Source organism: Betta splendens, chromosome 13 (genome assembly GCF_900634795.4).
Source record: "Betta splendens chromosome 13, fBetSpl5.4, whole genome shotgun sequence".
NCBI classification, from domain to species: domain Eukaryota; kingdom Metazoa; phylum Chordata; class Actinopteri; order Anabantiformes; family Osphronemidae; genus Betta; species Betta splendens.
Genome location: NC_040893.2, coordinates 17306478 through 17319212, shown reverse-complemented (window position 1 = coordinate 17319212; position 12735 = coordinate 17306478). Strand labels below are relative to the sequence as shown.

General features: G+C 44.1%; 2 protein-coding genes and 1 long non-coding RNA gene across 16 annotated transcripts in view; 1 reads left to right on the top strand and 2 right to left on the bottom strand.

Moving 5' to 3' along the window:
• Window positions 1-5212, bottom strand: part of LOC114868482 (neurobeachin-like) — a 147527-nt gene extending 142315 nt beyond the window's left edge. For 5 of the 8 annotated variants that reach the window (XM_029172109.3, XM_055514234.1, XM_029172118.3 and 2 more), the window contains exon 1: window positions 4649-5077. In XM_029172109.3, coding sequence (XP_029027942.1) covers window positions 4649-4882 — 234 coding nt within the window. In that variant the 5' untranslated portion in view covers window positions 4883-5077. Of the gene's footprint in view, window positions 1-4648 lie in introns of all 8 variants that reach the window. The other 3 variants (XM_055514232.1, XM_055514233.1, XM_055514236.1) reach the window with 3 other exon arrangements.
• LOC129605054 (uncharacterized) lies at window positions 5149-6763 on the top strand. Of its 2 annotated transcripts, XR_008696537.1 has the most exons (3): window positions 5149-5289; window positions 5726-5832; window positions 5945-6763. It is a non-coding gene; the product is annotated as an uncharacterized LOC129605054 (long non-coding RNA). The 2 variants fall into 2 exon arrangements; XR_008696536.1 differs by lacking the exon at window positions 5149-5289 and having other exon boundaries at window positions 5327-5832.
• An 853-nt stretch (window positions 6764-7616) lies between these two features.
• stard13b (StAR-related lipid transfer (START) domain containing 13b) overlaps window positions 7617-12735 on the bottom strand; it is a 40871-nt gene continuing 35752 nt past the window's right edge. For all 6 annotated transcript variants that reach the window (XM_029171821.3, XM_029171819.3, XM_029171820.3 and 3 more), the window contains 10 exons: window positions 11204-12528; window positions 10959-11129; window positions 10652-10811; window positions 10290-10488; window positions 9993-10206; window positions 9486-9600; window positions 9169-9390; window positions 8862-9079; window positions 8595-8771; window positions 7617-8440 (listed from right to left, as the gene is read on the bottom strand). In XM_029171821.3, coding sequence (XP_029027654.3) covers window positions 8323-8440; window positions 8595-8771; window positions 8862-9079; window positions 9169-9390; window positions 9486-9600; window positions 9993-10206; window positions 10290-10488; window positions 10652-10811; window positions 10959-11129; window positions 11204-12528 — 2919 coding nt within the window. In that variant the 3' untranslated portion in view covers window positions 7617-8322. The remainder of the gene's footprint in view (window positions 8441-8594; window positions 8772-8861; window positions 9080-9168; window positions 9391-9485; window positions 9601-9992; window positions 10207-10289; window positions 10489-10651; window positions 10812-10958; window positions 11130-11203; window positions 12529-12735) is intronic.

The following is a 12735-nucleotide window of genomic DNA, read 5'->3' as shown; positions in this document are numbered from 1 at the left end:
GCACTGTTTAGAAACTTATATTATACAATATGTGATAACTGCAGATGTCATTTCCCCTCGCATTGTTTGTGATTGCTGACTTGTTCATCTGTTTTTCCATTTGTTTCCTTTTTCTGACAGGTGTGATAGCAGATTCATAATTTTAATCACGGCTATTGTAATCGCACCACAGAGTACCGTGAATTAAATGTCTCAGACAGAACAGGTGCAAATCTGCGTGCAAGCTCAAGCTATTGTTTAACGTTTAAGATCTTTAGTTGCTGGGAAGCGGAACATATTACTATATTATTATCTATAGGCTGAGCGCAAAAAAAAGCAGTTTCGGAAATAACCCATTGAAGAGGAATGTTCAGTCAAGATAAAATGCCTATAATCTGGATACTTCTCAGACTATTATTATCCCAAAGTCAACTGTCTGAATACATGGCGTCACCTTGAACTAGGTGGGAAACACGCTGACAACATTATCTCCAGAAGCTCTCAAACCTTACACGACTTCTGCGAACACGACTTCATGCATCCTCTCATTCTGTCTATCTTACAGTACCTGCTCAAATGTCGTTTAGATTTTAAATTGAACACTAAGAACTTCATATTCTGTACGTCACTAACACTTTGTGCGCATAAGGCGTAACATGTACACTTACATTTCACGCCAATAGAAATATCAACATCATTTTAGAACTTGGAACTTCAAAGGCAGACATTCATAAACAAAGACACGTGTTGGATAATGTATTCCATGTCTCTCTTAATTCCCATACAATTATATCAACCTTGAAGGCAGCGCTCTACAACCTGTCTCATTTACTTGTTATCTTAATTACAGTGTTCATTTTGTGAACAAAAAATTATGAAAATCCTCTAATTACTCTAGATAAAGAGTGTCATTCTACTTGTTCATGTGTTCATGTGAAAACAGACTTTTTAGGGTCATGTGAGGCAATGACGTTAAGTTCCTAATTAATTAACTAGTTAATGTTTACGGTGAAGTGGTGTTTGTTCTGGTTCCAAACTGATGCTGACTAAAGCTGAGGTATCAATCATTTAGATGGTATATACAGCACATTGCTTAATTATCGCTGGACTTATTTTTACTTACAGCGCTGGAGCTCATCCCAGAATTCCATTGGCAGAGGAAAAACTCTCTGTGGAGGGTTTATCACTGGGAATAACTCAAACAGACAAAGAGTCACTCACTCTCACAAGTCTTCGCAATTTTGGGCATTCGATCCAGCTAAATGTATGTCCTCAAGCAGACTTAGCAAAGCCAGTCCAAAATTAAACGATTGAAAACCTTTAGAAGACTGGAGGATTGACACCAGCTGACAGCCGGCCACTGTGCAATTATCCCACTAATTAGTTTATATGGTAACACAAAGAGTACAAAGAGAGGATTCTCGAAACCGAGCAAGTAAATACTGTGTGGAAGACGACACATATTTTGCATCCCGGACTATGCTTCATCACCAACCAGCATTAAAATTCCTTCCCAGCCTTTTGTTCTCAAAGGAACAGGTTCTGTGGCCATTTGATTAATTCCCAAACAATACTGGTGACCTCTGCCAGTTTGGTTTCATTGTATAAACATCCTAAGTTAAATCTCTGATATGCACCCGGCCTTCCTTCTCCTTGCTCCACCTTGCTCCTGTGGCTGCTAAGCACAACCACTCTTTGACATTGGAGCCAAGTCTTACATAAAATGTTCAGTGCCTGGGGTAAATTTAACCAGAGACAAGACTCAGGACCTAAACCTTAAACTTTGAACCTACCACCATCCACCTTAACATGACTAAGTTAATATATAGACATAATTGCTAAGACCCATTGTTGATTCAACCCGTTTGCACTTAATTATCACAGGCTGGAAATCCTGCCCAGAATGCTCTAGTGCGTTGTGCTGACGCCTGCCCTGGTGAGCGGTCACATGAATCAGGTACGTCAAGTCTCCAGTCCCATCACCAGAACACAAAGGACCACCAGCCCAACTAATCGCTAAACTGACTTTCACTTTAACAACAGGTCTCAAAGACTTTGTTGCACCTTAAATCTATTCCTTTGTATTTGCTTCAGAGTGAAATTGCTCTCGAAGGCACCTTGTAATCAGAAACAGCTATTGATAGTTTAACAGAAAGAGCTGTGCCTGTCAGAACAGTACTAGCATGTGTAAAGCTAAACAGGATAATATGAAATATTGACTGGGCAACTATTCTAATATCCATATAGTGCACAAAATCATATTGTAGCTAGTATAAATCCTAAGTCAGAAATTAAACTGTAAAATAATTGACACAGACATCAGGGAAATAGTGTATCTGTGTTATGTATATGTGTATATGTAAAAATCTACTCAGTTGACAGGTTTGTCATAAAGAGTTAACCATCAGCTTGAATTTGCATTTTTCATATGGCAGCACATAAATGCACACATATAATATAAAAGCATGAATCTTCTCTAGCAGCATTATCTGCTCTAATATTCTTTTACAACATAACACGACATCCTTCAGCTGTCGTGATCAGCCCTAGAGACAGACACAAATGTATTCCTGAGATAAAAGCAAATACATAAATCTTAAACAGGCTGCTGTAAAAATTGTATTTAGCCACATTATCCTGGTTTGTGTACAGTGTATGTGATGCTAATGTATGTGGTTTTTCTGCACATATTCTAAACCGTATAATCAAACTTACCTGTCTACATAAAAACACAGGCTCTTGAGTAATATGAATTTCCTTTGTCTCTGCTTTCAGAGCTGTTCACTGCATGACTCACACAAAGTGAAAATGAGCCAAGTAGGAATAACTTCTATTTTCTCATCTTGCAGAAAGTGGTGATTCAGCTGATAAGTCTGAAAGCAGGAGACTACTGTAAATTACATGTATAAGCATGAGGTGTCAGAGTTGGAAAATGCAGAGCCATATATTATGTTACATAAATGGTATTTGCTAGGTGATCTGCAGCAGTTTTGATTCTAAAAACAAAGTTCAATCTTTTGATTTTAGGAAAATGTTGTGTTCCAACAGGCATTTAGTACTATACAACTTGCTGCTATCCTATTCCTATGCTACAATAGCTTCTCTTTTTTTGGCTTGAAATATACAGAGGGGCTGTTGTCACTCGACATTTTCCATTATTCAGATTTTTAAACTTCCTGAAAAAATGTAATACTCCATCTCTACCCAGAGATAAAAAGTGTCCACTGTAGGTTCTGCAAGGAAGAAAAGCTCCAGATCCCCATTATTCTTAACCAGAACATTAATGATGACATTCATTAAACCACAAATTAGACCCCATGAGGTACAACTAAGGATCCTTTAGCATCTTCACGCCCTCTCTATACTTCAAAACAACCTGAATGTCTAAGCATATGAAACCTTGTAGTCGTGGCATCGTGCTCTAATCGGCTAAAGATTTGTTTGAATGACAGATTTCTCCACTGTCTTCTCTCGCTTGTGTTATTTATGCCCATTTTGTGATGTAACTTTGATGAAGAGACAGATATAGCAACAATTACTGTGTCGTCTGGTCCCGGGATTGTTGCATTGTAAGTGGTTCATTTGTATGCAGATAATTTGGACGGAAGTTGCATTTCTGTTGGCAAACATGTCAAGTACAATTCAACTCGCCTAATATTCTAAACAGCCATTTACAGCAAAGCACTAATACTCCCAGTTAATTAAATCAGTCATTCAAAACTTCCGGGCCCGTATGACGAGAAAATCTTTGTTTTCTACTTTTGTAAAAATAAACGTGTTAAAGATAAACCGTGTTGACTGCAGTGTGCTATTGTGCACATTTCCTGTGAAAATGGTGGAGCAAAGTGTGAGGGGGCACAGTGTCGGAGACTCCAGCTATTGCAGTACGACTCTCGTGTCTGAACATGCCAAAGGCTACAATTTGTCCTGCTCCACAAAGTGGATTTCTGTTGTGCCAGAACAGGTCGTAATTAATCTCCAGTGTGCGAGCAAGAGGAGGCCAACTACAGCAAACAGGCTCTGCTTTACAGCATTTTTACAGTGTTAAATACTAACAGAGGAGGAAACCGAGCTCATGTATTAACCCTGGTCAAACCTCGAGTTCAAATCCCCAGCAACCTTGCGTTGACACTTGTCCCTCCTCCTCTTCTGGCTGCAGCTCGTTCATAATTTTGTTTTTAAAACTACACGAAAATACTCCCTGGGTCAATATAGATTGAGGGAGTACGCAATAAACTCGGCTCATCCATCAGTGCAAAGCTGCACCGGCCGAATTATCATTAAACACGGATCAGGTGTTCACCAAACCACACAGTGTCCCCTCAGCTCTGGTCCCACACACACAGACACACACAGACAGACACACAGCTATGACCCTTCACCACTCCACTTATTTTACAAACATCCGCAAAGTTAGGACTTTGTTGAACTTCAAAAATGACAATTTATTATTAGGTCCATTTCCCGAAGCCCTCATCCCACCCCTTAGCCCAACTCGTGTACGTGCATTTGAGACTTTTAATGCGTGGAGCCTTCTATAACCATCAACCTTTAATCCTCATTAACTCAATACATCATTTGCATAGTTGTGTTACATGTCAGCATTATGTTTTCCACTCAGCAGCATTAGATTTGGGATGAGGAAATAACCATTAAAACATTCACTTACCAAATTCAGGACAGTTTCAACAATATCCCTGTTGCTAACCTCTCCGATCCGGATCAGTCCGACCAGAACAGCAAATTTCATCTTGATATTCCGGATTGGAACCGACGGGTCCATAATCCCCGCCGGGAGAACCACTGAACCTGCGCCGGGCATCATCGCTGTCTCACCGGAGACGGCGGAGATTGCAGCCGCGTGTTGCCCGTGACCCGCATGCGGTTGTCGGTTCGAGAGCATCGCCACAGTGTCTCGCTCGCCTTTTGCAGCCGGACCGGGGCTGACGGTAGTTGTGCGGTTTCTCCCTGTATTGTTTTAATCGCTGCCCCGGAAAATGAAGAAGAAAAAGAAGAAATCAAAAAAAACAACAACAGTCGCGGAGTCCAGACAAACAAAAACAAAACGCACTCTCTGTCAGTGGGACCCACTCTCTGGTGCTTCGGCGTGTTGTCGGTGGCAGCCGGTTAACTGAGCGGACTGACCGGCGCGGCGCACACAAAGCTGCCTGTGAGCGGCGAGTGTGTGCCACTCTGCTGGATGCGCGTCCGCGTCCGTCCTCCTGTCACCGCCATGTTGCCGCCCCCTGCCTGCGAGTCCGCCACAGGCCGGGTCCCGCTCACCGCGCGTGCGCTGTGACCGTTAGCGCGGTAAGCGCGAGCAGCATTTAGCTTCTATACCTAAAAACGGTTTAAAAGACACAGCCACATCCGATTTTATAAAGTCTACCACTTCAATCAAAACCATTTAGCTAGTTAAGTTTAATCGGCAATAGTTTATTTAAATGTTGGCAATAAACAGTATCTACGCAGATTGCCTAAACTTGGAAACAAAGACAAAAACCGGAAGTTACCTGTTCAAGCGTACCACCATTTCTTAATTGGCAGAAATGGGCTCGCCACGCCCATATTTTTATTTCGAAAATTATTTTCCACATAAAGGAGGCAAACACAAAAAAAATTCTCTAGATCAGGTTATGAGTTATGAGTCAGTGTTGAGTAGACGTAATTAATTCAAGCTTAGTCTCTTAAAAACACCTGAAAATCACCTGCCCTATCAATAACGCTTAACAAACTTTTTCCCAAGATCATTTCCAAGGTATAAGCAATCAGCAAAATAAACCCCTAGAAACAGTACCAGAGCAGCTTGGCCCGAAGGATCAATGATGAGGAATACATATGAAACATGTATGGGTGAGATAAACATATTAAATATTATGGTTAAATCATTACAATACTATGGTTATATCATTTACAGTGCTAGTGTTGTGTTGCTAGCCTAATTTTCTTCTTTCCTTGTATAAAGGTTCTTCTGTAATGCAGACGACACTGCACTGAGAAATAAATAGATCTTACTCGTTGCAAATACCTTTGTGTTTGTTTGAATGGAAGCTTTACCAAAAGAAGTCGATGGATTATTTATTACACCACCTTCTTACCTGATCTGGATACAAACAGAAATGCACCCACACAATGTCTTTTCTTGTCATTGTGATACTAGTCTGCATGAACCTACAGCAGTACAAGAGCAACAGTCAGTTTGGTTTAACTTGTGTAGCAAATGAATGTAATTGTGCTCAATCATGTCTATGTATGTTTAATGAAGGTATTTTTCTTTCTTTTTCCTGTATGTTGTGTCTTTCCTTAGCCTGTATAGTATTTCATGAAAAAAAACAATAGCAAAAGCAGAAATGTACCATAAGTTGAGTTTATTTAGGCTGATCCTTTTTTACAGCCACCAGGTTCCAGTGGTTATATAAAAGACTGACACTGACAGCTTGGCAACAATCCTGTCCATCGTCCTGACTGACAGTTGGAAGCTGAGCCTGCATTTCATGACCCCATTAAGCTGATCTGTGTCAGCATGGCTTCAAAAGATGTAGAAATACTTTCTGCCTTTGTGAGCCTTACCTATCCTGTCTGTTACTGTGTACTCCATTTAAAGTGGGCCTCATTTAACACGTGCAAATAACATATTATTCACCTGGATGTTAAGGATGTATTATTTTGTCATTTGTTTCGTTTTGATGCTTTATCTCACTGAAGTCCTTTGTGCTATTGTAAACCACTATATATTCTCTGTCACACAATGTCTGTGGTGTGAGGAATAAAAACAGAATCTTCATTTAGAGAATTATTTGAAAGGGTTTGCTTTTATAATGCACCCAGTGAGAGCACAAACATGAGATTGAATCAGAAAAGCAGATGCAGACTCCAGACTGACCTGCAGTGAAAGGATTGTTGAAACCCTTAATAGATTTTTCTTGAATGATCATTGTGTTTGGGTCTGACACACTGCATCTTACTTTGTGTTGTCACAGATTTGGTGAATGGTCCTCATTTCTTCCACACTCAGATTTGGAGTAAATCCCAGATGAAGCTTTTCTGGCTAGCATCCACAATGTAATTTAATACCATACACAAAGGATGTAGAGCATCTACTTAAATTTAAATGAATACTGTACCTGATGTATTACATTTGGCATCTCAGCAGTGAACATTCATTTTCTTACTCTCACTACCTGTTGAAAATGTTGAAAGTATTAAGTAGTATTTGATAAATACTACTTGCATTACAGTAAAATAAACATAGTTTCGATCAGAAAAAGACATTTAGTGAAAAACAGTTACCGTTACAATCTGCTTTGTGTTCCTTTCATTCAATTCGTATGGCTGTGCCAAAAACGAATTTAAATCCTAATAAAAAATAAATTATGTTTTCACGTCAAACGAGAGATAGGGGAGATCTGGCATCCACCCACGTGGGCTGCCTGTTGTCATGTGTTTCCTCTGAACAGCCAGTGGAGGTCGCTCTCACCTCAGTGAACTGTGCGTACATACATATTGCTGCAGAATCTAAAGTTGTTTCAGATGCATTGTTGACACTTTAAAATTGTATGATAGGAACTTTGATATCAGGTGACTCATACGTTTGGATGAGTCTGCAAGAATAACAATCAGTGTGCACAACTGCTGCATATTTTCAATAGTTTTATTTAAAAAATGCTATCTGTTGTACTTGACTGCACAATCTAGTACCCTAAGGCAGGTATGATCAAGTCAAACCTTAAGTCGTTCTTTTCCAACCGTAGTAGGTCAAAGGTTTAATAAAATTAAATGGCAATACTGAAGCAAAGTAAAACCAGTTTACAATTTCGTACCATGCGTATTACAGGACAATTGAACAGTGAAAGAATCAATATATAGCAAATTAACATATGTACTATTTGTCCTTTCATGTATATACAATATTTACATGTTCACACACATATATACAAACATATAAACATAATAATTATAGCTTTTACTTGCTTCCCAGAAGCAGAAGAGCTTGAATGTCTTAGACATTTAGATTGTAGCAACAGTAATATAATAATATTAATTTTATTATAATAAGATAAGAATTATTTCAGTATACATGTAAAGTCCTAATGCTAAGTATAATGGCAGGATGATGAATTTCCCAGTGAGTATTTATGCCCAGCACCTATAAGATGTCCTTATTTGTCACTGTGCAAGTACAGAGGAATATCTTTATTTTCAGAGCATTTGTTCTCTGGGTAAAGAAAATACAATGAATACGTTGTGCTTTAGTTCTGGGGTCTTTCTGTGTATCCGTGTTTTCGCAATGACTCAAAGGCTCAATCTTGATCAAGGCTGAACAGACACAACTGGCAAAGAGTTTCAGATTTTAGTCTCTGGACCATCGGTGAGCAGTGGTTGAAAGGAGTTGCGGATCCGAGCAGCTTCTGCTGCACAAAGATGACCAAAGGTTTTGTTGTACCACTCTGGAGTCCGTCCTCTGAAATCAAAAGGACATATTCAGTACGCTATAGCTTACATGTACGACAACACGCTTCAAAAGAAGATCCTAACATGCAACCAAACATATGCATAACGACGTATGTGTGTCAGAAAAACAAAAGATTTCCTAAGAAGATTTATTTATGACTTACTTTAGGTCCACCCTGCAGATGTGAGTCAGTCTGGACTTTCCAGAGCCACAGGGCTCCAGCAGGTAGTTAGATTCCAGCACTATAGCTCGTACCCCTCCGATAGGAGGACAATCCTCATGCTCTACGGACACAGAAACCAGGGAGCATGCACCTTTGGGCAAATCTGTCCTCCATGACCTTGAATAAACAGATGGAGATGAAGTGTGTAACCTTGAAGATTATGTGTTTATTCTAAATAAAGGATCATTCACTTTATTTGACGCTCACCTGAGTACAACAAAGTCTCTGCTGGGATGAGGGGGCATGCGATTGAGGACATACTGAAACACCTCCGTCTGCTTGTCCAGGGTCTCACACACTTTCCACTGCAGCAGGTCCACGTCCCAGAGGTGACGTTCCCGCAGGACCCGGTTCAACACCACAGAAGGTGGCGCCTCCACCTCCACAGACACTCGCCAGCGCCTCAAAGGGTTCCCATCCCCCACCTGGATGGAGCACAGACCCGCGAGGTCCAAAACAGTGTTCTACCTTCGTTTACACTGGTATCACTCTGACTGGATTAAGACACACCAACCTTCTTGTAGTACAGCTCAGTGTTGTCAGAGCTGCTGCACGACACCCAACACTTGGACTTCTCTCGAGCCTCTCTAAGCAGGTTCTGAAGCCTCCCCTCCACATGCGTCTGGTAAGTTCCATCGTCATCTTCCAGCTGCTTGCACAGCTCACCGATTGTTGGCGCGTGCAAGTCAGCCTCCACGTAGGAATTACGTGACTGAGTAACCATCTCATGAGGGATCTAATGGGTGCATTAAAGCAGGAAGTAAGGCTCACAGCAAATATGATGATAGAGGCTGGAACTTCTTCCATCATCTCGACTGCGGGTTCTTTTACCTCGAAGAGCCGGTTGCACTCTGTGATCATCCGAGCAAGGCCCTGTGTTGCAGCTAGGTTTTCATTGAGGTCCTTCTGGTCTGGTCTGCCAGTGGCGTACTTCTTCTGCATGGCCCTGAGGATTATGGAGACAGAGACCTGATTAGGCTTCCACCAGGTCAACATCCCCACAAAATGCACCATATAAAGCCTCCTTCCGCTCCGCAGGAATCCCCTTTGATCCTTTTAGCGACAATTTCAACATAGTAAATTACAGAGCTCAGCGTTGTTTGTACACAGCGTGATCTCATAAAGCACTGGCCTTTTAAAAAATCCTACGTCCGTTTAAAAGTGGTCCCAGAAAGAGAGTAATCCACGGCACCCCTGAGGGCTGAGCAAACTGTGTTACCCACTTTATGTCTGTTTTAATGGAGTCATAGGTAACGATAATGATGCAGTTAATACAGAACACGCACGGCCTAAAACCACAGACACCACTCAAACTCGGAGCACTGGAGAGAAACGTACCTCGGCGATAGATTGTCTTTCTTGAGTATGTTGAGGTGGAAGAGGGAGGGCGCCAGGCACACCGCAATGTTCATGGGCGTCATCTGATTCTCCTCTACGGAGGACGTGACATCGCTGAGGAAACACAGCAGCGTCTGCAGCACCTCTCGGTTTTCATCCGACATCAACATGATGGCCGCCTGGACGGCCTGCAAGCGTTGCTCCTTTGGCACATCTGCACATCAAAGGGAGGGGATTTTAAATGCATTCTGTCCTTTACTAGACGTCCACTCAAGGCCACAAGATTGACGTCCTTACACTGGTAGATATGGAGGAAGGTCTCCCCCAGCTTGCTGGTAAGCAGGGGTTCAGGTAGATCCCTGAAGAACTGCTTGACCATGTCGGCCACGTCATAGGCAGATTGATCTTCGTAGTTCACATTGTCTGGGGAATTCTCATTCATCTGCCTTAGAGTTTGGATTCGAGACTTCACTCCTGATTTGCGAAACAGGCCCACCTGGACACACGGCAAAAAGCATGAGACACGGCAGCGGCTGCTCCCGCCGCGCTACGGAGGGTGTTCCACTCGTACGCGCTGAAACCCAAGCCAACCCTTTGTTGCATCACACGCAAGCACGCAGCGATATCTGCAGGGTGAGAGCGCGTGCAGCGAGGCTGACCTGGTCAAGACACTGGCTGCGGAGGTAGCGCAGGGCCTGCTGCAGGCCCAGAGGCAGGGGCTGCCCGTAGCGCTGCACGTGCACCAGGAGGGGCACCCCGAACACGTTCTTATCCTTGTAGTCCGGCACCTTCATCCGCTTCATGAACTTTGGCACAGACCTACGAGGGACATCGACACGTCTTTGACAACCAGATACACCGCCTACAAAACTGTACTTACACAACAGACGTCAACCAAGGAAATGTGCTAAAAGGAAATAAATTGAATTCAATTACAGTAAGAGGGTCATGGAACGTTAGCCTCACCAAGTCCAGCCGTGCTTGTTGGACAAAGAGTATTTCTCCATGATCGCAGTGAGACGCAGCAGGGAGAACTTCTGTAACAAACTCAGCTGGCCGGCTGACTGGTTGGTAATTTGCAGGGACGCAACTGAGTGGCTCAGGCGATTAGCTATTTGAAAGCTGGGCCATCGTAACCTAAAGGAACACACGCCGGTGAAAAGCAGTCGTCTAATGCTTTGATGCACACGCACATGAAGTCAGAGTCTTACCGATTAGGTCTAGTGAGCGAAGCGCCCACTCCCGAGTCCCGCCTTTCTCTGAGCCGAGTGGATTCTTTTTCAGCCAGTGAAGCTCCGTCTCTGTCGCCGTCACAGGGCGCGGTCTGACTTTCGGTCACAGAATTTCCCTCAAAGTTCAAGGTGATCTGACTGGAGGACTGGAGGCCGTCCACACGTGCCAGTGCCTCTACATTCTTGGACCAGTGGTCCACTATCTGCTGCAGACCACTCACGTGCAGCAGGATGTCGTCCAGGTGGGGGAACAGGTCCTCCTTCTCCAGGTCCATGAGGTCCCCAGTGCTGGCGTACAGGTGGGAGCCAGGGACGTTGTCGTACACGCTGACGCGGCTCCCTCTGGAGCAGCACTGGGTGACGGGCCTGGAATCCCTTCTGCGTGAGATGAGCGGAGAGTCCAGGTCCATGCTGCCGGTGTAGATAGAGGCCCCGTTGGTCGGGGACAGGCTCTCGATGGACAGGGCTTTGGGGAAGGTTCCTGGTTTGTGGTCTTTGGGAATGTGCACTACCAGGTCTTCATATGAGCAGAACTCATTCCTGCAGTTTTGCTGCGTGACTTCATTGACTTGCGCGCCTGAGAAGACATCCATGTCCTCCAAGTACATGCCGCTGCGCTTGTAGTCGGCCCGGTGAGGCTTGCGCTCCTTCAGGCTGGGCGTGCTGACGGCGCTGCCGCTGGAATGGCTGCTGGCCTCGCTGCTGGACTGGGACAGCAGGTCTCTGCTGGACGGGGGCTCCGGGGCCCCACCGTCGCCGTTGATGATCTCAACACACCGCAGGGTCTTCAGGGCCTGCGCCTCCTGTTGGAGCACCGGCGCACTGATGACCAGATGCTTGCGGCCCCTTCCCAGAGTTCCCCGGGAGCGCAGCGTCTCCATGCGCCTCAGGAAGTCTTTGGCGCGCGTGCGACTGTTCTTGCCGTGCTCATCGGGTAGCGAGGCGTAGGGGCCCATTTCTTTGGGGAGGTGGTGCAGAGCGACAGACGTGGGATCGGGCATCGCCGCAGAGTCCGAACAGGTGCGGTTGGAGCAGTCGGAGTCCTCTGTGCTGAGGCCCCTGTGAGCGCTGCCGCCGCTGCTCTCGCTGTGCAGAGAGGAGACCTCCGGCTCGCTCAGGTCCGTCAGAACACTCTCGCTGCTGGTGGTGGTTCTCAAAGGCGGCCCGTTTCTGGAGGGCTGAGCCTCTCTGTGGTTCCCCAGCAGAGAGTCAATGTCCTGTAACCTCGACCAGCGCCTGCTGCTCCACTCAAAGGTCCATTTGTCACTGATGGCAAACAGGTCTTCTTCATCAGAGTCTTCACTCTAGAGAACGACAGCTTGTTAAGCAATTGTCTCCTCACTCAATAATGTAGTTCTGTATTTAGATTTACATTTAAGAGAGAATTCATTTGCCTCTAACACATTATTGATACATCTCGGAATTTTGTGCATTACTAGAAATGTTTGCAACGCTAGAAATGTATTAAGTGTCATGCATCATCTCAGCCCTAACAGTAACATAGCCAATGC